Source organism: Sphaeramia orbicularis, chromosome 8, assembly GCF_902148855.1.
Source record: "Sphaeramia orbicularis chromosome 8, fSphaOr1.1, whole genome shotgun sequence".
Taxonomy (NCBI): Eukaryota; Metazoa; Chordata; class Actinopteri; order Kurtiformes; family Apogonidae; genus Sphaeramia; species Sphaeramia orbicularis.
Window position 1 is genome coordinate 6,798,711 of NC_043964.1, and position 27,105 is coordinate 6,825,815.

Sequence of the window (27,105 nt, forward strand, 5' to 3'; positions counted from 1 at the left end):
TGTGGCCTTCAGCTCACGGACTTCTTCCACTAGGCCCATCAGACTGGCTTGCTGCTTAACCACTTTGCTGATCTCCTCAGACATGAAATTGAGTGTTTTTTTAATCTCTTCCAGCTCTTCTGCCAACTTTTTAGTTGTTGTCGCCATGTTTTCAACCTTTTTTTACAAAGACATGCTTCAGGAAGCTTGAAGTTGTGTTGTTGGTCACCATGTGCTCTCAGGCCCCTTTGAAAATCCACAGTCAAAAGACACCAAACTAATCAAATGTCCATAAAAAGTAAACCAAAAAAACACTTTACCACCAACAATGCTTTCATAGCACATGGATGGCAGCAGTATTTTGGTGATTTTAAGCAGATTTACAAGGAGACTCTACAGCAGGAAGATTAGTGGCAGCCATCTTGTGATGTCACCTACAAAAACTTAGACCAAACATCTTCTAAAGCACCAGGTTCCTTCTAAACTTTACACATTTACATACGTCAGTTATAAGTCTTCCACATAGTAGTTTAGTTTTTTGATATAAACACTTCAATATTCCTCATTTTCAAGAAAAAAAGAAACAAATGCACTAAATACTGTAGATTTCTGGCCTTTCCTTGGCTGCACCACGTCCTCCTGTTGGACCAGCTGCTGTGTTTGATCTGTAAATAATTATATGGACATCTAGTTATTTATCTATGTATGAATATACAGTCTACTCTCGTTAAACCGCCTGCCGTTTTACCGCCATTTTCACTCACCGCCGACCAAAACCATTGCACAAAAATCCCCAATGCATTATTCCATTAGCTACCGCCATTTCCACCTATCGCCATCCGCCAGCCCAGTTCCATGCACAAACAACACTTATACCATTTATTTCCCGACCGTTATACCGCCAGCGTGATTGCCATCGAATACACATAAATTTTAACAATGCACTGAAACAAACGCGCCAGACGCTGATCGCGACAAGCTACGAGTAGGTCTACGGAACGGCCACCATTCATTTATCGCAGAACACTCGGTAGGTCAGGATGTCGGGAAGAGGACGTGGGATTAAGCCAAAGCCTCAAGATGATGGGGTGTCATTTCCCGACACGGTATAATAATGCTTAAAAGGTTTCCCCACTTTAAATGATCCCTTACAACATAACAGAATCAAGATTTATTTAGAAACGCAATTACAACGGGTTAACGGAGGCAGCATAGACATCATATAGTAAAGACATGCACATTATGGACGCAACCCGTTGTAACGCCATTTTCGCTATACCGCCAATTTGGCCGTGAACGGAAGTTGGCGGTATAACGAGAGTAGACTGTATGTATTTATTTATTTATTTCATACTAAAGCCAAATCAAACTGTCTTACCTGTGTCCCTGCTGACATTCTACAGCTGAATCTGTTCTGTGTCCTCAGTCTGAATCTGAACTCACTCTAACAGATGAACACTAGCTGTCCTTCGTCTTGTCCCATGTCTGTGTGTCTGTCTTCTCCTTGAATGTCCTCTATAAATGTCTCTTTTCTCTTCCTCCTGTCTGTCATTTTCTCTGTGTCACTCCGTGCCCTTCCTCTTTCTCATCTCCGTGTCGGACCTGAGCCGATCCGTGTTTCCCATGTTCCGTGTCCGTCTCCCTCACCTTCTATTTCTCCGTTCCTGTCTCTAAATGGTTCTTCTGTAGCTCCATCATATGTTGAATTGTCAGACTCTGTCTCCACAATCATCTTTAAGGCTTTTGAAACTGCGCGTGGTTCCTGCAGAGTCTGCATTTCCTAATTCACAGTGACTGGTGCTGTATGCGTTGCCATGGGATATGGAGGCTCCAGTGCGAAAACGTTAAACCCAGTCCGTCATTTTTCAGAAAAAGCTGCTTAACTGTTTGTTTTTGGACTAAGGAAAGTAATTCACACGATCTGCAACAGCTTCAACTACAGTATAACTGTGAAAACACGGAGTGACGGAAAATCTCGTCATTGGCGGGGAAAGAGTTAAGTTGTGGAAAAAATGCCATATTTATTTATTTTCTCTCCCTCCCTCCATGAGTCTGTTACAGTGTGGCAACTCTACAGTACAATTTTGAAAACTGCACATTTCTTTCAGCTACAAGCAATGCTTCATTTACATGTTGGTAAATGTCGGTGAAATCAAGGCATTATTTTATCAGTTTTAATGATAGGCAAAAAAAATAACGATATTCACCGATATTACATTTTTATGCCAATATTGGGCCGATAATATCGATGGGCTGATATTATCGGACATCCCTAATAAAACCATAACAGCACAAACGAGAATTTTAACGGCACAAACCAGCACAAACGAATGAGACTACTTATCCAGAGAATTTCATTGGGTGGGGGGCCAACTTCACGCACGTACTGGGACGATGTTCAGAGTGCAGAATATGGATCATTTAATTGACTCTGTGGCAACAGACAAACCCATATTTGGTGCCACAACACTGTGGCAGTGGCAGCCATTTTTATTTACCTGGTAAAAGAATTCCTTGTAATTGTATGGTTTGTGTTTCTACCTCGGAGTTCTGGAAAATTTATTCCCATTGTTACGGTCTCCAAACGATAAGAAAGTAAACTGGCTCAAAGGAAAAGGAGACCCCAACATAAAGGAAGGACACCACAGAAAGTAAATGATTTAAAGGATTTTATTCACCAAATCAAACAAATGTAATCCAGATCATTAAGAATGAAATCATTTCCAAAAAAATAACAGGAACTCAAAAGGCAATACGTACCAAAATAAACTCAAAGAACCAAAAGGACCTGGAGGTGCTGGCAAAAATTTATAAAATGGAGGGGGAAGGCAGGCCACACCCTATAGGGACATTGAAGCATTTCCCCTTCCCGAACTGAAAAGAACTCATTCCACTAAATCTAAGAATGAAAAAGTTGACACCCCCCCCCCCCCAGGCCAAATTAAAAGAAATTAACTTGAACGTTAACTCCAGTTCTTCTGGCATTTGTGGCATTTGTCGGGCTATACTTATGTATTTTTGACCTTTTGTATCTTATTCAACGCCATTTAATTGTGTGTCAATTTACGCCAAGATCTCCCGTTCACGTAACCCTAACCCTCAGTGTGTGGTATTTGACGTATCGATTCAGGTTGGACAGGGGGCTAATAATGGCGTGAACATACATGTGGAAAACTATTAATGTGTACAGATAAAATGGCAATTAAAAGTGGCGTACAAATTGCACCCTGGGTATAGCACGCAAAATGCCAAAAGAACTAGTGTGACATACGCCATTTAATGAGGTCAGTCAAAAGTTCCCAGTAGTGGGGTGAACTGTTGAGATGTACTTAAACCAGACCAACACCTGGAGTTGGGGAGATACTCTGACCCGGTCATCATCGTTATAATCTGACCTTTGACAAAGTTCCTCAGGTCCTTATATAGATCATTTTGTGGATTTGAAAACTTTGGCTTCAATTATAAATGTTGGAAGAAATCAGAGACACATGAACATGGAGAAGATGCACCTTATATAAAGACATCAGAAAATACAAAAGTTGGAAATGAGGGTTTAATGTTTACCAACGTGTCCGATCTGCATCTAATCAGTAACGAACACTGGAACTCAGAGAGAGGGGTGTTGGATTGGAGAGAAAACATGATGAATAAAGGAAAGAATCAGTGGAGTCGAGGCCATGTCTTCAGCTGCTGCTGTTCTTATTCCCAGATGAACTTCAGACCAGTGTCTCCAAGTTTCTCCTGAAGCATCCGATTGACTCGTTCACTCTGAGCCACGGTGAACATGTTCTTCCAGTCGCCGATCTGACCTGTGAAGAACAAGAAAACGTAGAAGAACAAGAAGAAGAATGAACCCAATGTTTGTGTTGAAGTCTGGATGGTGGTGGTAGATTGTTTTACCTTTACGCATAAAGTCACCGATGCCCAAGTCCCTTCTGAAAGACTCATAGTTGGCCTTGGAGTCTTTCTTCATGTTCTTGAACGTAGCTTTTTCTACGACTTGATCGATGCCTTTGTCGCTGAGGTTCTTCCCCAAGAACCTGCAGATCTTAGTGACCGCCCCCTTCAGGTCCTACAAAGAAACAACAAGCAGCGTCAAAACCTTTCCGTGATGATGTCATTTCCATGAACAGAAATGAAGAAAGTTGAAGAACTTAGACCGAAAACCTTCTTCATTCTATAAAGGTCCGCGGTCATTTCAAATACTGAAGTTAATACCTTATTTTCGGGTATAAATACAACATTTTTAGTCAAAGTTGACTCCATTTTCTCTACATCGTCTAAATCTTGTTCAGTAAATTTCATTACAGTCAAAATTCAGGGACATACAAACTCATCGGGTAAAAGTGTGACTTCTAGATCAGAAGTTTCCAGACTTTTTCATTTCTAGACAATAATGAAGTTGACTTTCTGTACTTTTTAATGGTGAAATACTGCGAATAAATGCACTGTAGACACAGTGTTACATCGATCACAGCCAGAAAAATTTCAGTCAGGTAATGGTAGCGAGTCAGAAAAACACAGTCACTAATTCAAATACCAACATGTATAGCACATCCATGACTTTTACACCAAAACACGTCTGTCCTCGTTGGTGCTTTACTATCTTAAAGTTGTAATATCACCGACGGCCTCTAGATGCTGCTCCAAAAAGTCCTGGTTCCCTTAGGGTGTATTCCCACCTGAAAAGTCCTTTGGTCTGCTTATTTGATTCGGATCGAATGGAAACTTTATTTTTTTCATTTGGGTCGGATCACATTCTCATTACACTTTTTGCTAGTGGACCAAACTGCGTAAACAGAAGCACGCATGTGACGAACTGCGCTGGCATTGGACAGAAAAGTCGGGGGTGGGGTGAATCGGCGATGGCGAGTGTTGATGAAAACAGACGTGGAGGTCCTACATATAATTATCATGTTCGTAATAAGTATTCTATTTTTACAGACACACATTTATGAAAATACTGTTAACTGTCAACAACAGTTCATTCGGAGCCAGTTTCATAATGTGGGCATCTGACCAAATGCCAATGAGACATTCAATCTCCTCATTGCTCTATGTCTGTCCAGGGCAGAGGTCGTGTTAACCGAAAATATTCCGTCATTGACGGATTTTTTTTTTTAAATGACGGAAAATTCTGAAGGCTGTCCGTCATTTTGACAGATTCAAACACTGAGGGTAATCTACTGTTAACCTCTCCTGCTCGGCTCATCCGACCGTAGTCAGCGAGCACAGGGCAGATTTCCTCCAGGGCCGATGTCGGGTTAACTCCCTTGTCAGTAGTGGAAGACAGCAGCTTTTATTTATGCACAGTATATCGATGTTTGTACACTTTTTCCTTCTGTCCTCTGACACACTCATACTCAAAACTGCCGCTCCCTCACCTTGCTCGACCACTCACACCATACGCACATGCACGCGCCACACACCGCTCTCGCACTTAAAGGAACACGCACACACACACACACACACCAGTCTCATACTACCAAAGAAAGTTTTCACACAACACTGTGAACAGAACCTGTTTGCAGAATCGCTGGTCTGTCTGTCTCTTAACAAGGCATCAAACAGTCCATACCAGCCTCCTACCTGTGTGGGACCAACAGCACCACTGTTCACAACTCCACTGAATACAACAGCGGTACTGCAGTCACATGACTCACCATTAGTCCACCTGTAGTAGACCCCCTGTCCAATTGGTGCCAGTGTGAACATTAATCAGTCAGTGTCCAGTCTTGGGTCGTTGTTTAGCTGACTTTAGCCAAAATTAGATGCTACTTTGCTAGCGCAAACTGTGAAGACAGCCGAGTCTCCTTAGTTATTTTAGAAAGCCCAGTTAAATCCGATGTCATTAATAAACGCGGTGAAAAAAGAGGGACGGATGACGGAAAAGCAAGGAATACGCCAATGGCATTTGGTGCGCTATATGTACGCATTTTCTACCTTTCATGTGTTATTTGATGGCATGTCAATTTGTGCGTAGATCTCTGGTTCATATAACCTGAACCCTAACCCTCAGTGCATAACACACCAATTAAAAGTGGCGTATATAATTATGCGAGTCATGATATCACGTTGGTTTATCAGCCAGCAGCAACTACAGTTGCTGCATCATTGAAATGTTTTTGAACATTAAATACTACTAAATATGTCTCTTTATCATTAAAAAATAAATATTTGAAATGACGGATAATAATATGTTATGACGGAATTTTTACGACCCTGTCCGTCAAAATGACGGACAATAAAAATGTCTAGCGCAACCTCTGGTCCAGGGCTCATGGCTGCTGCTAGTAGCTCTGACTACCCATGAACCTCGGCTACGTCCAGCTGGTACAGGGGCCTGTCATGCACAAAAAGGCGCAAGATTCTGTGGTTTGTTTCAGCTTGAGGCCGGTTATATTCACACCAGAAGTTAACCGGCTCAGAGTCGTTTGCAAGCGGACGGTCTCGGTCCGCCTGTTTGATTTGAATCAGAGTTCGCATTTTTGTATTCACACCTAAAAAAAAAGTCCGGACTTTCCAGGGAAATGAACTCCGATCCGTTTTAAACGGACCCAACGATGTAGGTGTGAATACACCCTTAGACTTACATTCAACCTGTGACTAAAAATACTGAATGTTATGTCCAGGAGTCACTGTAGGTTCATAGTTTTTACCTTCGGCCCTCGCTGCAGCCTATTGTCATCAGTTCATCGTCCATCCTTCCATCCGTCCGTCTGTCTGTGCAAAAACTCTGGCGTGGACTGAAGGCCGAGTGTTTTCCAGGGTGGGCACATTATTACCTCCGCCAAGGAGGTTATGTTTTTGCCAGGGTTTGTTTGTTTGTTTGTCTGTTTGTTTTTTTGTCTGTCCGTTAGTGTGCAACATAACTCAAAAAGTTATGGACAGATTTGGATGAAATTTTCAGGGTTTGTTGGAAATGGGATAAGGAAGAAATGATTAAATTTTGGTGGTGATCGGGGGTGGGGGGGCCCACAGGGGGCGCCACTGATCAGCCTTGGCGGAGGTCTGCGCTCTCCGAGTGCTTCTAGTATTTAATATGTGGTCTTAGTACCGCCCAGTTCAGATCCAACAAAGCAACAGCAAAACCTACCAGTATATCAGATCTGAACCAGGTCTTACCAGAATCATGTCCTCGTAGGTGAGGAAGAGGATGTTGTACTGGTCTCTGTTCAAGTACCAGGCTCTGATGTGGTCGAACCATGATGATCCTCCAACTGTTGAACAGTGAATAGAACACGTTAGGAACATGGATTTCATATGATCGAGTAAATTTAAGATGAGATTGGTCACCATTTCCTGCCAAATACTGCTCCAGAAAGGCCTCAAAGCTCTTGGGGGTGTCCCATGTTGTGACGGACTGGCTGAAGTGGAAATATGACACCACGATGTCCTTTGGGTTTTGCATCACATAAATGATCTGATTAATGAAACAAATCATTAAGAACACACTTGCAGCGTTCAACACTTCTGTTCCCCCTCCATGTTTAATACTAGACTGATCTTATGAAATTTGGTTGTATGTCATGCCAGTTCTTTTGGCATTTGGCATGCTATACATATGCATTTTCGACATATTGTGTGATACTCAATGCCATTTGAAAGTCCTGACCTTGGTTTTCTTGTCCTTCAGGCCTGGAGGCATGAAGCGGGGTGGAAGGTGGGAGGTGAAGAGGCGAGGTGAAGGTCGGAGGGAGTAATCCTCCTCTTTCATCTTATTCTCCAGCCACCTCATCTGCTGGCAGTTGTTGGGAAACTCGTTCAGACCGCCGTCCAGTTCACAGATGGAGATGATGATCTGCTGAGTCCATATCGTACCTGAGTGGACGAACATCAGTAGAGACACGTGACTGTAATCTGTATTTGTATCCAGTGTCCAATGTCATTCATTCATCTTCTGAACCACTATATCCTCACTAGGGTCGCTGGCGAGGAGCCTATCCCAGGTACCTATGGACAAAGGCGGGGTTCACCCTGGACCTGTCACCAGTTCATCGCAGGGCTGAGCATATAGAGACTAGAGGTAAGATCGGGCCTAAAAAATCCAGCCCGACCCGACCCAGGCCCGCGGGTATTAAAGCCCGACCCAGCCCGAGCCCGACCAATTAACTTGATTTGCAGGCCCGAGCCCGAAGCAAACGCGAAATTTCATATTTTATTTGTGAGGAGGAGGGAGGAGGAGGGGTGATTTATGATAACAAATTAAAGCCTGTCTTTTGTAACGAAATCTAAGTTAAACAAGACTGTATAAACATTTACATCTTTTATATTTCTGTGTCTGCAGAGGTTACATTAACCGACAATTTTCCATCATTGACGGATTTTTTTAAGAGTTGACGGGAAAAATTTAAGGCCGTCTGTCATTTTGACGGGTTGAAAATTGGGCCATAAACCACAGCAGCAGTACGTCCTTAAGAATCTAGCGCAGCACTTTAAGAGAGAGAGAGAGGCAGAGAGACAAAGAAGAACAATGACGGATGCTCTGGCTCTGTCACGTGCGCAAAGCGTGCTCTGGCTCTGCGGCTCCTGTTTAGTAGTTAAATAGCAATTACCTTACAGCGCCTTCTCTGTTTTATCCAAATTATTTATTTTATAACAAGTATTCCTTAGTTTAGTATCCACACATCGTTTTAGTATACATTTTTATAAACATATATTTATTTAAAAAAAAGTCAGCGAGAGAGAAGCCCGGCCCGACCCGACCCGAACGTAATGATTGACATTTTAGGCCCCACCCGGCCCGAAATTCGGGTCGGGTCGGACTCGGGCTTGGGCTTAAGATCTTACCTCTAATAGAGACAAACAATCACTGTCACATTCACATCTATGGGCAATTTATTTTAACCCATTAACCTATCAGTGCATGTGTTTGGTTGCTGGGAGGAGCTGGAGAGAACCCATGCAAACACGGAAAGAACATTCAACCCCCACACAGAAAGGTCCCACCGCCCATCGACTGGTGTTGGAGTCGAACCCAGGACCTTCTAGCTCAGTACTAAAGTCCACTCCAGTTCCTGTCGAGTCCCAACCCTCAGCCCGATGAGTCATGGACTGATGGTTACATGTTCATTAACTCTGGTTTTCTTTCTTTTTTCTCTTTATTGAGTTGATGAAAATACTGGATTTCCACCTGTGCATCAATAAAGTGCACCTGAATCTTTTTCAAACAAGTTTTTCATAAAAATGTGTCACCTATACAGTCGCTAACCCTAAGTCTAACCCATCTTTACACCTTGTCTCTCGTTGATGGACCATTAAAATAATTGAAGAAGGCCTCTGTATCTTCCATTACTCTGTTTCTGTCCTGATTTTGGCATTCCTGACACTGGCTTCCATGTACTACTGACACCACAACTGTCACTTTCTGCCACCAGTTAGGCCCCACCCACAAAATAAATCATAACTGTTTAGCAACATCGAAAGGGTCTCTTGTCGATAGAAGCCTTTGTTCTGGATGATGGTTCCTGTTAGTGTCCACAGACTGTCTTATGTCTCCTGTGGGATGGTGGTCCACTCTTCCTGGGCCAAAGCCTCCAGCCTGGTCCAGTTGGATGGTCTCCTACCCATCACTCTGGTCTTCAGCTCCCTTTTCAGATCCTCTTTATGGTTTAGGTCTGGACTTGGACTGGGTCATGTCCTTGAACCACTGCTGCACTACCTTGGTGGTATGCTTGGGGTCAGTGTCCTGCTGGGACATCCAATCAGGACCAATCTGGAGTTTCTCAACAGACGCTTTCACAGTATCATTTCAGTTCAGCGACATTCTTTGGATGCCTGGTGTGAGTCCCTCTCGAGGTCATGCCACAGCATCTCAAAGGGGTTGAGGTCAGGACTTGGACTGGGCCAGTCCAGAAGGCCTGTTTTCTTCCATTAAATCCATTCTGTTGTTGATTTACTTCTGTGCTTTGGGTTGTTGTCCTGTTGCATCACCATCCTCAGAGCTTCAACTGGTGGACAGATGACCTTAAGTTCTTTTCTGTAAGTCTTTAGCTAACACTCAGATTCTTCTTCAGGTCATTAGTCATTCTGTGCTGTGCTCTAGCAGTCCTCTTAATAGGATGGCCCCTCCTAGGGGGCGCTGAACTTTCTCCATTTATAGACGGTTTGTCTTACCATGGAAGGATGAACATCAGGACTTTAAGAGATACTTTGGTAACTTTTAGCAGCTTTATGCAAATCAACAATTCTTCATCTTAAGTGTTCTGAGAGCTCTTTTGTATGAGGCATGGTACACATCAGAGAGTGCTTCTTGAGAATAGCAATTTCAAAGGTGGTCTGTGTTTTTTATCGGGCAGGACAGCTTTAACCAACATGTCCAATGTCGTCTCATTGATTGAACTCCAGGTTCACTAACTCCTCGGTTCACACACTTTTTCTTGCAACTGTATAGACAATAGTATCATCAGCATACAAGTGGATATTAAAGTGGCCAACGCCATTGGTTTCATTGTTGATGTAAATATTTAAAATTACTGGGCCAAGTATGGACTCTTGAGGGACACCTGACTGTATGTATCCAGAACAAAAGCCATTGAGTCGAGCTTTAGAGCTCTGAGAGACCGAGATAGAGCACACCTGAATATAAGCCGCACCCACCAAATTTTAAAAGAAAAAATATTTGTACATGTATAGGCCACACCTGACTATAAGCCGCAGGTGTCCACGTTGTAACATGAGATATTTACACAGAAAGATGGTAAACAGAAAGATGAATTAAATATTTATTTCCATACCTTAACTGCTTTTTTCCAAACAGTGCCTGTGACACGGCAGTAAAACGGCAGGAACACAGCTGGTTAAAAAACCTGGAAAAGTCATTGATCTCTATCTTCATCTTCCTTCTGCTCATTGAAACCACTGCAGTTGTCTTCTTCAGTATCGGAGTTGAACAGCCTCAGAAAGGCTCCGTCACACTCCTTCTACGTCTATCTTCCGTTGTCTCTCATTGTCTCTTCCGTGCTGCCGCTCTGTTTCCTTCTTAGACAGACACATCGATTGGTTTTAAGTTAAAATCTGCATCATATGCATTTCTTCATGTGTTTTCCATGATGAGGGTTTGTGTATTACACGCAAAATTATTGTTAAAAGTTAACTTTAAAACTTCTCCTCTTCATCACCTCTTCCACCTGTCTGTATCGCTTTTGTGCTTCCTGCTAGAGCGCCCCCTGGAGGCCATTAGCCCGTAAAAATCTATACTTGAGCGGCATCGTTGGACAGGGTTCAAAGGGTGAGAAAAAAGTAGTAGCTTATAGTCCGGAAAGTACGCTATATCGCCAACATGTATCAGTCCTGGATATGAGCTAATAGTCCTGAATACACATAATCTGTGTTATCAGCTGATTTGTCATGTGATCATGAGGATTGGACTCACCTGACTTCGGGTAGGTGACGAGGAATACGTCGCTGTCCCGGATCTCGAAGGTCTGGAGTGAATCGATGTACTCCTCGTTCACAGGCCACAGGAAGAAGTTGTGGTCCTTGTACTTGAAGAGTTTTTCACCGATCTGCTCCATGTTGAATCTGTCAATGATCAGGGGATGAAGTATTGGAAAATCCTGGCCTTTGGACTGTGGTGATGAGGGGAACACTGGTGTTGGTGTTCGTCCAATGGGATCACAGGAGGACAGGACTCAAGACTCACCTGGAAGGAACAGTGTAGCTCAAGAAGTTCTGCGACATATAAACTTTGCGTGTGTTTGCTCATGGTGTTGTTACATGCCTGAGGGCATGTGTATGTATGTGTGTGTGTGTTTCCCCCAGGCCAAACTATAAGAAATGAACTTAAACATTTATTCCAGTTCTTATGGCATTTGTCGGGCTATACCTACACATTTTTTGACCTTTTGCATCTTATTCAACGCCATTTGATTGTACCAATTTATTTACCTGGTAAAAGAATTCCTTGTAATTGTATGGTTTGTGTTTCTACCACAAAGTTCTGGAAAATTTATTCGAATCATTTATTTAGGTTTTCTTTGTTTTGGTTTCAGAGTGAAATGATTTTATTAGAGCTGAAACTAACAATTACCTTCCCCCTTAATTAGTCTGTCGTTTATTTTATTGATTAATTGATTAGCTGTTGGCTTGTTCTTAAATTATTTTTCTTAAAATGGATTTAAATGGGTTTTTACTTGACTTTGCAACAAAAACAGAAGTTGGGACACGATCTGAAATGCAATAAAACTTAGTCGTCTTTTCCACCAACATTACCAGGAACTTTCATATCCGACTCAGTTCTGCTGAAAGTCTTTTGATCATATTCTGTAAATCCACTGGACGAGGTCCAGGCTGATTATCCAGGTAATTTAACCCCTTGAAGACTGATCTCAATAAATAGCGTTTTAAGTCACTCCAGTTCTTCTGGCATTTGTCGGGCTATACCTACGTATTTTTGACCTTTTGTATCTTATTCAACGCCATTTGATTGTGTGTCAATTTACGCCAAGATCTCCGGTTCACATAACCCTAACCCTCAGTGTGTGGTATTTGACGTGTGGATTCAGGTTGGACAGGGGGCTAATAACGGCATGAACATACATGTGGAAAACTATTAATGTGTACAGATAACATGCCAATTAAAAGTGGCGTACAAATCGCACCCTGGGTATAGCACGCAAAATGCCAAAAGAACTGACATGACATACACCATTTAATGAGGTCAGTCAAAAGTTCCCAGTAGTGGGTTGGACTGTTCAGATGTAATTAAACCAGACCAACACCTGGAGTTGGGGAGATACTCTGACCCGGTCATCATCGTTATAATCTGACCTCTGACAAAGTTCCTCAGGTCCTTATATTGATCATTTAACTGATTGGAAAACTTCAGCTTCAATTATAAATGTTGGAAGAATTCAGAGACACATGAATGTGAAGAAGATGCACTTTATACAAAGACGTCAGAAAATACAAAAGTTGGAAATGAGGGTTTAATCTTTACCAACGTGTCCAATCTGCATCTAATCAGTAACGAACACTGGAACTCAGAGTGAGAGGTGTTGGATTGGAGAGAAAACATGATGAATAAAGGAAAGAATCAGTGGAGTCGAGGCCACGTCTTCAGCTGCTGCTGTTCTTATTCCCAGATGAACTTCAGACCAGTGTCTCCAAGTTTCTCCTGAAGCATCCGATCGACTCGTTCACTCTGAGCCACAGTGAGCATGTTCTTCCAGTCACCGATCTGACCTGTGAAGAACAAGAGAAGAAGAAGAAGAATGAACCCGATGTTTGTGTAGAAGTCTGGACGGCGGTGGTAGATTGTTTTACCTTTACGCATGAAGTCACCGCTGAACCAGTCCCTTCTTAAAAACTCATAATTGGCCTTGGAGTCTTTCTTCATGTTCTTGAACGTAGCTTTTTCTACGACTTGATCGATGCCTTCGTCACTGAGGTTCTTCCCCAAGAACCTGCAGATCTTAGTGACCGCCCCCTTCAGGTCCTACAAAGAAACAACAAGCAGCGTCAAAACCTTTCCGTGATGATGTCATTTCCATGAACAGAAATGAAGAAAGTTGAAGAACTTAGACCAAAAACCTTCTTCCTTCTATAAAGATCCGCAGTCATTTCAAATACTGAAGCTAATGAGTTATTTTCAGGAATAAATGCAGCATTTTTAGTCAAAATTGACTCCATTTTCTCTACATTGTCTAAAGGCTCCCACACTGTGTGATTTTTAACAATCTTATAAGTTAACAGCGAGCCACTGTATGACATGAAGTTTGTTGTGTTTCACATTGCACGATACTGTGTGTAGATTACACAATGAAAACACAAGTGAGTCAGAAAAACACTGTTGCTAATTCAAATACCAACATGTATTAACACATGTGACTTTTACACCAAAACACATCTGTCCTCATTGGTGCTTTAGTATCTTAAAGTTGTAAAACAACTGATGGCCGCTAGATGCTGCTCCAAAAAGTCCTGGTTCCCTTAGACCACAGGTGTCAAACATGCGGCCTGGGAGCCAAATCCAGATCGCCAAAGGGTCCAGTTCGGCCCCTGGGATGAATTTGTGAAATGCAAAAAATACACTGAAGATAGGGCAACTCGATTATAGAAAAAAAAAAAAAAATCACGACTATTTTAGCAATAATTGAAATCACGATTATTAAAAACGATTATTTGTTAACCTGAAAGTTGTTTATTTTTTTCTTGCAAAACAATGTAAAATATACTCTTTAAACATAAATAAAGCTTTTAACCACTAAAGCAAAGTATGTTCACTTTTGTACGAAACAAAAAAAACCTTTGAATGCAAATAAGTATGCTGTAAATTCAAGTATGTTTCCTTTTCATAAATAAATAGTGCACTGGAATTAAACTGCTATAGACTTGCCATAGAACTGAAGCAATTAAAAAAAAAAAAAAAAAACGTAAAGTGCAAATTATAAATTCAAGTATGTTCAATGTAGTATGAAACAGTAAATTCAGTGGCGTGCCGTGAGGTTTCAGTTCAGGCCTTCTGTATACAACAGCCATCTAGAATACGCATGTTAGGGTTATACGGGTTAGGTTAGGTTAATACGGGAGTTGCAGCGTAAAGAGATTCAGAAACTGAAGATTGCATTGCGGACGAAGTTGTTTTTATGTGTTTTAGTTTTTCATAAGATTATGATAACAGTGGCGGTGGTTAAACTTTAAATGGTTAAAAAGGTTTGTTGTGTTAGTGGTCGGTGCGGACACAACTACAAAACACTTTTTGCACGTGATGTGTTTTTGCTCTTCGTCTTCTTCATCAAACCCAAAGTGATTCCATACAATTGAATTTGACTTGCCTTTTTTGTTTACCAAGCACTTCTGCTGTGATTCTCCTGCCATTTTTCCAGACCACTAGGTACAACTTTCCTCTTGGGGTGGACCTGCCGGCTAGCAGGCAGCTATAGCTTAGAGGGGGGCGGGGCAGAGCAGCTCATGGTAGCTTGCGTGCGCGTGAATTAAAACAACTCAAAATTAATAATCGTTTTTTCTCGATTACATAATTTTTGTAATCGTTGCGTCTAATAATCGAAATCGTAATTGAATTTCGATTAATTGCACAGCCCTAACTGAAGATATTAATCATTTAAGTTCAGGTTCCACATACAGACCAATTTAATCTCAAGTTGGTCAGATCAGTCAAATACTATCATAATAACCTATAAAGACTCACAACTCCAAATTTTTCTCTTTGTAAATGTAAACATTTTCATGTCATTTTACTCTATTTACACTAACACAAACTAACATTTCACAAAAACATGAATAACTGCAACAAATATGAACATTTTGAAATGTCCGAAGTGTAATTTTAACAATATTCTGCCTTTTATGAAATGTTTTGTGTATTTGTCAATCCACTGGGATCTGTAAGTTGTCATTTACATGTTTAAATGATAAACTGAGACATAATATTGTTAAAATTTCACTTAGTTTTCTTAAGAAATTTCAGTTCATGTTATTGACATCGTTTTAAAGGATGGTTGGTAGATGTAAACATTTTCATCACAATATTTTTACTTTTTTTTGCTCTAAAACATAGAAGAAAGTTTGAAGTTGACATTATTTTTATCTTATTATGTTATTATTTTACTGGTTCGGCCCACTTCAGATCAAATTTGCCATAATGTGGCCCCTGAACTAAAATGAGTTTGACACCCCTGCCTTAGACTTAGATTCAACCTGTGTGTAAAAATACTGAATATTATGTCCAGGAGTCACTGTAGGTTCATAGTTTTTATTAAGTGGTCTTAGTACCGCCCCCTTCAGTATATCGGATCTGAACCAGGTCTTACCAGAATCATGTCCTCATAGGTGAGGAAGAGGATGTTGTACTGGTCTCTGTTCAAGTACCAGGCTCTGATGTGGTCGAACCATGACGATGCTCCAACTATTGAACAGTGAATAGAACACGTTAGGAACATGGATTTCATATGATCGAGTAGATTTAAGATGAGATTGGTCACCATTTCCTGCCAAATACTGCTCCAGAAAGGCCCCAAAGCTCTTGGGGGTGTCCAGTGGTGTGAAGGACTGGCCGAAGTGGAAATATGACACCACGACGTCCTTTGGGTTTCGCATCACATAAATGATCTGATTCATGAAACAAACCATTAAGAACACACTTGCAGCGTTAAACACTTCTGTTCCCCCTCCATGTTTAATACTAGACTGATCTTATGAAATTTGGTTGTATGTCATGCCAGTTCTTTTGGCATTAGGCATGCTATACATATGCATTTTCGACATATTGTGTGATATTCAATGCCATTTGAAAGTCCTGACCTTGGTTTTCTTGTCCTTCAGGCCTGGAGGCATGAGGCGAGGTGGAAGGTGGGAGGTGAAGAGGCGAGGTGAAGGTCGGAGGGAGAAATCCTCCTCTTTCATCTTATACTCCAGCCACACCATCTGCTGGTAATTGTTGGCATACTCGTTCAGACCGCCGTCCAGTTCGCAGATGGAGATGATGATCTGCTGAGTCCATATCGTACCTGAGTGGACGAACATCAGCAGAGATACGTGACTGTAATCTGTATTTGGATCCAGTGTCCAATATCTTTCAGGCCTAAATCAACCCCTTTGAGATGCTATGGCATGACCTCAAGAGAGCAATTGACACCAGACATCCAAAGAATGTTGAACTGAAACTATTTTATAATGAGGAATGGTCCAAAATTCCTCCTGACCGTTGTACAGGTCTGATCTGCAACTACAGGAAACGTTTGGTTTTTGCTGCCAAAGGAGGGTCAACCAGTTATTAAATCCAAGGGTTCACATATTTTTTCCATTCTGTGCTGTGAATGTTTACATGTTGTGTTCAATAAAAACATGAAAACATGTAATTGTTTTTGAGGTATTAGTTTAAACAGACTGTGTTTGTCTAGTCTTGTGACTTAGCCCACATTCAGACAGAAGGTCTTAACCCACAAGTCAGATTTTTTGATGAAATCCAGACTGATCTAATGAAATTGCGTTGTATGTCATGCCAGTTCTTTTAGGATTTGGCGTGCTATACGTACGCATTTTCATCCTGTCGTGTGATTCAACGCCATTTGATCGCGTGTCAGTGTACGCCAAGTCTCCAGTATATGTACCCGTAACTATTAACCCTAAACCTAACCGCTAACTGCGCTAGCTGTGAATTGCACTAATCAGTAATCAAGCTAATTGCGTGTTGTTTTAGGTGGTGTGAACATAGATGCGGAAAGCTTATAATGCGTACAGGTAATACACCAATTAAAAGTGGCGCGTTATCTGTACGCAATTCATAATATCACATTGTGAAATCCGATTTTTTTTGTGTGTGCTTGTTCATATTCCACATTAAATGCAACTTCTAGCAGTTTTGAGTCTTAACTGAATGTGACTGAAAGTGACCCACATGCACAAAAGAGGTCCTGATGGAATACGAGACCATGCAGACACACACGGGGTTTACAGAAGTAACACTCCTGGGACGCAGAATTTTAATGTTTGTCGCATTTCAATGATGTAAAGGTCGGATAAATGCGACCTGGCCGTTCAGACTGAAGTTGCATTGTAAAATATTAGATATGTATCAGATTTAGGACCACATGTGAAAGTGGTCTGGGTCAGATTTAGGACCACATATGAAAGTGGTCTGGGTCAGATTAGTGCTGTTCAGCCTGTCTTTAACAGATCAGATACAGGTGACAGATGGACAAAAACATTGGATTTGGGCAACATTTACCTGTAACTGAACGTTGCCTTACAGTAGATGAAGACCAGATGACAATTTATGACCAATTTACACAGAAATGTCGATAATTCCAAAGGGTTCACATACTTTTGCTTGCAAATATAATGACCACAGGTGTCAAACATGCGGCCCGTGGGCTAAAACCGGCCCTCCAAAAGTTCCAATCCGGCCCGCGGCGTGATTTTATGGAGTGCAAAAATTACACTGAAGATATTTTTACAGTCAAGGGTGTTGAACTGGTTTAAGCCCAATGTGATCTAAAGTAACATAATAGTCTAATAACCCTCACGATAAAATGTGAACAACCCAAAAATCAAGTACAATTTTAACAGTATTCTGTCTGTTACTAAATGTTTTGTGGATTTGTAGATCCGATTTAGAAGTTGTTAATAAGTTGAGAGATAATATTGTAGACATTCTTAGTTTAGTTACACATTCCAAACTTCAAAATTTCAACAATATTGTTTGTGTAATATTGTGTGTAATGCACATGTACAAGTGATAAGTTGAGGCATAATATTGTTAAAATTTAGCTTATTTTTCTTAAGAAATTCAAATTTTTTCTGGTTATTCACATCTTTTTTGTGAAAACATAGTTTGGAAATGTAAACATTTTCATAATTGAATGTTTTTTATTGCACTAAAATGAAGGGAAAAACTTGGAGTTGTCATTATTTCCAGGTTTTTATGCTATAATTTTAATGGTTTGGCCCGCTTGAGATCGAATTGGGCTGAATGTGGCCCTGAACTAAAATGAGTTTGACACCCCTGGTATAGACAATAGTATCGTCTACATACAGGTGGATATAAAAGTTGCAAACGCCATGGATTTTATTGTAAATATTTAAAATTGTTGGGCCAAGTATGGACCCTTGAGGGACACCTGACTGTATTTCGACTTCAGCTCTTCAGCTCTGAGAGACTGAGATTTTATCACCAACATGTGTCAGTCCTGGATATGAGCTAACAGTCCTGAATACACATAATCTGTGTTATCATCTGATTTTTCCTGTGATCATGAGGACTGGACTCACCAGACTTCGGGTAGGTGACAAGGAACACATCGCTGTCCCGGGTCTCGAAGGTCTGGAGTGAATCGATGTACTCCGGGGTCACAAACCCCAGGGGGAAGTTGTAGTCCTTGTACTTGAAGACCTTTTCAGTGATCTGCTCCATGTTGGATCTGTCGATGATCAAGTGATAAAAACCTGGCGGATCACTGGTATTTAAACATCCTGGACTTCAGACTCTGGTGAGTTTCCCAGTGATGATGTGTTTAAGTCTGTTCAATGGGATCACAGGAGGACAGGACTGAAGATTCACCTGTAAGTGACGTCACATTTAAGAGTTTTACACACGCTTGAATTCACAAAAAAGTCCCTCATATGTTTTACAGCTGAAGGACCAGTGAAGAGGGAGTGAAGATTCAATCACTAATGAAGGAAAAGTCATGAAGAAAACTGAAGTCAACTCATGGAAAAGTCAAGGTTCTCAAATCATTATGTAAGGTACCCAAAATAATGACTGTTTAATAAAATAACCTTTTTTTTTTTTTTTTTTTTTTTTTTTTTTGGTTTTTGGTTTTTTAGTTTGGTGTATGATTGGTGTATGAATATAAAATAAGCAAAAAAAAAAAAAAAAAAAAAAAGACCAATGTAATCAACAGAACAGAAATGTGTCAATAATTAATTGATTGATTGATCAATGTATTTATTTCGAATATGAATGTCAAAACAGAAGAAAATAAACAAAACACTTAAACATAAGATATATAATTCATATTCGAAAAAGAGTGAGAAGAAGTACAACTTATAAACGCCACCTCTTCTCCTTATATAATTAATAACATTAATAACCTTTCTAGTCTAAGCATATCTATACTACATACTATAATATGACTGATACTTATGAAATAATTTGGTTTCTGGCTTTGTATTATTATGAACAAATATAATATGATTTACATAAACACATAATACAAAAACACATTTATGTAAATGCATATTCATACACAGATCTATACACACACATACACATACACATAGCACCATTAGCAAAAATTTTTTTAAAAAAATCATCCACACAATGAAACAAAATCACTAAAATAATGAGCAAAATGACAATAAGAATAAAAAAAAGAACAAAACTTAACAAAATAACCAACTAAATTAATGTGAATAATAGTAAAACACAGAAAAAAATACACTTGGTAAGATTTAGACTGTTTTTTCCAGTGTGTGTAATTTTTTGCTTTTCACACATTCATCCCAGGGGCCGGATCGGACCCTTTGATGGGCCAATTTTGGGCCATGGGCCACATGTTTGCCACCTGTGATATGAACAGAATAGATGAAGGTGGTTTCTTTGTGTGTTGTTATTTTTTATTTATTTATTTAAATTAGTATTGTTGTTGTTGTTATTGTAGCCCTGTGGAGAAATAATGGGTAAAAAAAAAAAAAAAGAAAGCAGTGACCTATTACAAAGGTTTACTTCAAAGTGTAACAGTATGTTTTATGTGATAAAAATGTTATTGATTTGTAAATATTATTTGGTCTAAATAATAGTATCGGATCCTATATGTATTTTTTATATTTATGTCCTATATGTATTCTATTTCCTGTGACTGTGCTCTTGTCTCCATGTGGTTCATTCTCATTGGTCGCTGGTTGTCGTCTGTCAAAGTAGTCAATGGTGATTGGCTGATGTGACGTAGAGGGTATGTACTTGGACGTTGAGGTGAAGGACAGGGAAAGAAAGTGCCCGAACTCACGAAAACGGAGGGAAGATGAGCGGGGATGGACAGACGGATCGTTCCAGATTTTACACCTGAGAAGTGGGTCCCGGATCCAATAAATCCATTTGAAAACTCTTAGAGCTGCGAGAAAGAACTGTGTTGGATCCAGAGCCAGAGGACTGACCGTAGGAACCGGACATGCGCAGAGGTAACCGTGGACAACGAAGCTGCGCCGCAGAAGGCTAACGCTAGCCTAGCAGTTAATCAACCGGACTGTGGTTTCCACGCACTCAGTGTTTTTCCACAGTTATATTTCAACGCACCCAATGTTTGTCCAGGACTCCGTAGGCCTGCAAAGGATTTTTGTTCGTGGTTCGTGAGTAAAACTGTTAAAGTTGTGAAGTATGACTGAATTTGACTGTGTGCGTGCATGTTGGTCTACCGCCACCGCCATTTTGTTTAATGCTAGTTAAACTAATCTGCGCGTGGCCGAGGTTCCATTTTGTGACAAACTATTGTATGTGTGTGAATTATCCAAGGTTATATTTCAGTTAAACAGAGATATTTTGTATGGAGTTGAAACTGGGAATGCAATTGAAAAAAAAACTCTTGTATTGTTTTGTTCATTGTTATTCATTTATTATTCAGTCATTCATATATATAATTATCAGTACAAATATTCTTAAATTATTAGATCTGGTTAATCTCCACACTGCTGTATTCATCTATAAGTCACACAACAACCTACTTAAGTGTTTTTCAACCTTGGGGTCGGGACCCCACGTAGGGTCGCCTGGAGTTCAAATGGGGTCGCCTGAAATTTCTAGTAATGATTAAAAAAAATAATAATAATAAAAATATTTGTTGAGTTGAGAAGGATGAACAGAATACATAAAAGACATGACAAACTGTGAGTCTGAAACTGCAGCACTGTGGTTCTGTTTATCTGTCAAATATTCCTTGTAGTCGGTTTCAGATGCTGCAGCTCTTTGATAATTCATAGTTTGAGTTATTGTTTGTTCAGTATTAATTGTCCGAGGACCAAGGAAAATAAAATTCTCACTTTGTGCAGTAATCTACACCTGGCTTTTCTGCCTCTGTCCATAATAATACACATTATATAGACAAAATGTCATCTAAAATTAATTTTTATTTGTAACATAGTAGAGCAAACTATTACATGATCAAAAACTAATTAATTTAACCCTCCAGTATCCCGTCCAGCAAGGCCCTTACTAAGCACCAAGTGTGCCGTTTTGGCACACTTGTGGAATAATGTCAATAAAATTTTCATACAGTTTGATTTTAATTCTTTTACACTTTTTTCTATTTCATCAACTTGAGCCGTAAATAAAAATACCAAATACTCAATAACTGTCACATTTTTTAACCCTTTAAATGCCGTGTTTGTAATGTAAGCAAACCATTTCTTTGGATGCAAAAAACACAAAAAATTATTTTTTCCAATATACTACATAAAAAGTGGTTTACATATTATTTGATTTTTGCAGCCTGGCATATGTCAGTGATTAACTCCAACACTGGTTAATTTGTATTATTATTTTTGGCACTAGGTCAAATGTTCAAATATACTAGCATCTGTCACCAAGTGTGCCAAAATGGCACACCTACAAATCAAACAATTAAATGTTATATATTGATTTTTCTGCTCTAATTTGATTTTATTTTTGTAAATCAAGGTCAGCCCTAATCATACATATCAAATAATCATTCATTTTTACATGTTTTTAACCCTTTAAATGATCTCTTTTGATCATGATGTCACTACATTTTTTGATGCAAATAACACAAAATATGATTTTTTTTTTTCAAAATACTACATAAAAATTGGATCACATATTATTTGATTTTTGCAGCGGGGCATATGTCAGTGATTAACAGCAACATTGGTTAATTTGCATTATTATTTTTGGCCCTAGGTTAATGTTCAAAAATACTAGCATCTATCACCAACCTGCATGAAGTTGGCCCCCCACCCAACGAAAATCTCTGGATAAATAGTCTCATTCGTTTGTGCTTCATTAATGCTGGTTTGTGCAATTACAATTTTCGTTTGTGCTATTATGGTTATTGAGTTATGAACAATTCTTTGAAAGGTCATTCTGAGGTCAGCTAGCCCCCCACTTACTCCAAATTTAACCAAAATGGTGGCGTTTGTTTGTGCTTTGTTAGTGCTGGTTTGTGCAATTAAATTTTTTGTTTGTCCTATTATGGTTTTATAGATATTACAAGATTTATTTTCAGCCGATGACATCACACAGCCACCCACTTCCTCTAAATTGAGTGGAAATGGTTACGTTTGTTTGTGCTTCATTTGTGTTGGTTTGTGCCATTAAAATTTTCATTTGTGCTGTCATGATTTTATAGATATTACCACATTTATTTTCAGCTGATGATGTCAGTCAACCCCAGCCCCCTTTGCTACAAATTCATCCACCCTCCATACTAGACACGCGCGCACACACACACACACATGCCCACACACTTACACACGCACACAACAGGGAGACATGGCATGGCACTGAGGATCAAGGAAACGCCCCCTTTGGGGCCGTCCACACTGGGAGGAGCCGCAGGCCGTGCCATCGGGGGGACCAGCACCCAGGCCCCCCGACTCCGACAGACAGGTGGACCCCCACATCGAAGGGAGGACCCCCAGCCAGCCGGGCCAAAGGGACCCAAGGACAGTACCCCCACTAGCAGACCAGACACAGCTCCCAGTGTGGAGGACCCCCCTGAGGAAACGCTGGTGTTAAAGCTAAAGACTAAAAGCATAACATAGGACTAAGAAAATAAATAAAATAAAATAAATACAGTACCAAGAGTAAAACACGTAAGATTATAAATAAAATAGAATAGATAAAGTATCAGTGATAAATAAAACAAAATAAGAACAAGAAGAGTTTAAAAAATTAGTTAAAAGCCTGATTAAAAAGGTGTGTCTTTAATCTTCTTTTAAAAATAACAACAGTCTCTGCAGTCCTGAGTCTCTCCGGCAGGCTGTTCCACAGGTGGGGGCCATAGTGGCTAAATGCTGCCTCACCGTGGGTTTTTGTTCTGGGTTTTGGTATGGTTAAAAGGCCAGTGCCGGACGACCTCAGGGTCCGCGAGGGTTGATATGGTAAAAGCAGATCAGATAAATAGGAGGGCGCAAGGCCGTTAAGACATTTAAAAACCAGCAAGAGAACCTTAAAATCGATCCTGAAGCGTACGGGGAGCCAATGCAGCGACTCTAAAACCGGTGTAATGTGCTCCCGCCCTCTGGTCCTTGTCAGCACGCGTGTGGCTGAGTTTTGTAGTAATTGGAGATTTAAAATACTCTTTTTGGGAAGACCAGAGAGCAGGGCATTACAGTAATCTAAGCGACAAGAAATAAAAGCATGCATCAGCACCTCTGTACTGGCCTGAGAGAGAAACGGGCGGACTCTGGCTATGTTCTTAAGGTGATAAAAACCTGTTTTTGTTATATTTTTGATATGTGGGATAAAATTCAGCTCAGAGTCAAAAATCACACCCAGATTTTTTACTGATTGTGTTGGTTTAAGATCTTTTGGTTGTAAATGTGTAAAGTACAATGCTCAATGACTGAGAATCTTTATTTATGCTAACATTTACACATTGGAGACTTAGATTTTAGGGCTGGTTATCATGGCCAATTTCCATAATCAATTCGATTTCGATTCATAAGGTTCTGAATCGATTAATCATGATTCGAATCGATTCAGTATCGATTCAATTCAGTATTAATTGATTGATTCAGATTAATTTAGTGATACCAAAGTACAATTTTGAGTTGTAACTTGATTATTTGACTACCACAGTCATGCAACACATCAATACTGGGATTAATATTAATATTAGAAAGGAAATAAATCTGACATTTCAGCAGGAAGCAGCTGAATCTGCTCTGAAATAATGAACAGGACACAAACGTCCATGTTTTTACAGTGGATCAGAACAGACTTCGTCATCTTTGGTCTGTTTTATGGCTGGAGGCTTCTACACACTGAGGGGGGAGGGGGGCTGGGGGGTGTGCGCGCTCCGTGAATGTTGGTCGCGGAGCGTGCACACTCTGGGGGGGGGGGGGGGGGGGTTAGCGTTGCGGTCGGACGTTGTCGCTGTACTCTTCCTCTAACTCCATACTCAGCCATAGGTAATAGAATGGATCCAAGTTATTATTCTAAGAACAACCGGCTTCCGCGACTCGCCGGGCGGCCTGTTCCTTCACACTGCAGGTTCGAGTTTAAGGCCGGAGGACCTCTAGCGGAGGGGGTTTCCCCTCTGTGTCTTTTTTTTAAAAGTGAGACCAAGTCTTCCTCAGGTGTTCGCAAGATGGAGCTTCCTGCAGTTCTGCGTACTCCCGGTCCTGCTCTGAAAAATCAATTTCATCCATTATTAATTGATTATGCAAAATTAAAATGAGATCGATCTAAGATCGGTTAAATCTATTTTTTTACCCAGCCCTATTAGATTTGCAAATCCTCAAAGATCTTAATATAATATAATCACTGATAGAAAAATAAAGTCAAGAATTAAGTGATCAACATGAATTATATTTGTGTTCTTAAACTAGATGCCCAAATAACCTGCAGTGGACACAGATACCGTTTTTGCAGTTCTCTGCACATCAAAAGAGACCATACTCCAAAATGGCAACATAGCCACTCCAAATGCCACTGTATGGACAGAGCTGAGTGAGCAGCTGGGAAATATAATCTCTGCAAAGGTACTGTACACCTTTATTAAATTAAACAGACACAATGTCTGATCAACTTTAGGGTTCAGTCATCATACAAGTGATCCTGAAACTGATGACACAGGCTCTGAGTCAGGTTCCCTTTCTCATGTCCTAAAAGATTATCAGACTTTTCAACTCAATGTTCCTTTTGACAAATGGAGAGAATTTATTCCATAAAAGGCTGAGTACAATGACAAATATTCTCAAACTTAAAAAAGACAATATATCATTTTGAAGCCTGGCACCTGGACTTGTGATAAATGAGCAGATTTGGAAAGCAGTGAAAAGTCCTTGCACATTTATTTATAAAAGAGCCAAGGTCTATCCATCAGTCACAATTATACCGAAATCAGAGGCTACTGTAAAGAGTGTCATGGATATCTTGACATAACATGTGAGAACGAGTCGGCAATTAACGGCCCAATGATGTTCAAATGTTGCATCAAAAATGCTGACGACTCCCTCCGCACTGGCTGTTCGAAGTGTTTCATGTCTGGAAACATGCAGGTGCAGATAGCCAAAGAACTATGCGAAGGCAGGATGAAACCCCATGTATGGCGGGCATCACAGGCAAAGAAGCTGATGAACTTTGGAGATCCCTAACCAACCCATCTACCTAATTTGGCCACACTACGCAAAGCAAAACAAGAGAGAGATGATTTGGAATTAGGTGACAAAGATCCCATTTTGTCTTTGCAGTTGTTAAAATACAGTGCACCTCATAGTAGTAGCATTAAAGACATTGGAATGGATAGTTTTTCTGTCACTACTGGAGTCAAACACAAATGCACAAGTACAAGACCTTATTAAAGTAAACTTACTCAACAGCATGTTTCGATGCAGCTGGCTCAGTAGTTAGGAAACTGGTCAGACCAAATGGCTCGTCTGGCCATATCTTCCTGTATCAGGGAGTTCTGACAGGGCTTAACAGCTCAAGTGTCCCAGTGGGGCAAATGTTGTCGGAGAGACATGATGTTCATGCTATCACACAGTGGCTGACAGAATGGATTCGTGCAGGTGCAACTGTTCCAAAAGAGGTTGTGAGTGATTTTTCTCTGGCCATTCTGGGAGCTCTGGTCAAGGCTTTTACCCCTCTCCCTGATTTGAAGACCTTTATCAATGAATGCTTTAATGTACTACTTGGAAATCAATCTGCAAAACTACCACCTTGTTTTGTTAGGGTTGATGTTGCACACTGCATCAAGATGGTCTGCCAGTGGGACTGCCTGAAAACAAAAGCACATCGCATTAAAGATTTCTTTATAAGGTCAGAAGTACAGCTTCTTAAGTCACAATCGTTGGAACATGCAAAGGAACTTATACGTGCTATCACTATTGTGGCATTCAGGGAAGCAGAGGGTAATAACAGTTCTGGAGCCCCTCTCACATCAGAAAGGTGCAAGAAATACCTGAAAGCTCAAATTGCAGAAGAATTTGTCACCATTCCAGAAGAAAAGGGTGAGGGACAGGAGCTAGTGGATGCGTGTAATCAGATCCAGACGAACATCCAACTGTGGGTGACAGAAATATGTGAAGAGAGCAGGTCACTTGCCATGGCTACTGGGGATCGAGATAACATCCACCACCTCCCTGAGATCATTCCCCATATAATAAGACTTGTAAGTTACTTACCACTCTGGACGGAATAACGGTCCCTCTCTTCAGAAGCACCAGCATCACTGCAAGCTCAGCTGTTGAAGTCGAGTTCAAAAACCTCAAAACAGGCTTTTTAAGCATGAAAATTTACCAATTCGGGTGGATCGATTCATAGCTCGTCATCTTACTTTCATTGAAGGAAACGTGAATTTGTTCTGCAAAAGAGAAAAGTGAGGAGAATGCAGCTGTTGCTACTATGAGTGTCACAGGAACCCCTCTGTATCTACTACTGTCCACATCAAACAAAACAGAAAAACAGATGCTTTACCCTTGTGTGGA

General features: G+C 40.4%; 2 protein-coding genes across 2 annotated transcripts; both read right to left on the minus strand.

Annotated features, from left to right (window-relative positions):
• Positions 1 to 3,678: 3,678 nt before the first annotated feature.
• Positions 3,679 to 11,495, minus strand: LOC115423805 (amine sulfotransferase-like). Its single transcript, XM_030140858.1, has 6 exons — positions 11,354 to 11,495; positions 7,595 to 7,800; positions 7,276 to 7,402; positions 7,105 to 7,199; positions 3,880 to 4,051; positions 3,679 to 3,788 (listed from the first exon to the last, which is right to left on the minus strand). The coding sequence occupies exons 1-6, from the start codon at positions 11,493 to 11,495 to the stop codon at positions 3,679 to 3,681; spliced, it is 852 nt and encodes a 283-aa protein (XP_029996718.1).
• A 1,373-nt stretch (positions 11,496 to 12,868) lies between these two features.
• Positions 12,869 to 18,853, minus strand: LOC115423808 (amine sulfotransferase-like). The gene is made up of 6 exons (XM_030140859.1): positions 18,712 to 18,853; positions 16,243 to 16,448; positions 15,924 to 16,050; positions 15,753 to 15,847; positions 13,246 to 13,417; positions 12,869 to 13,164 (listed from the first exon to the last, which is right to left on the minus strand). The coding sequence occupies exons 1-6, from the start codon at positions 18,851 to 18,853 to the stop codon at positions 13,055 to 13,057; spliced, it is 852 nt and encodes a 283-aa protein (XP_029996719.1). The 3' UTR covers positions 12,869 to 13,054.
• Between the last annotated feature and the right edge of the window lie 8,252 nt (positions 18,854 to 27,105).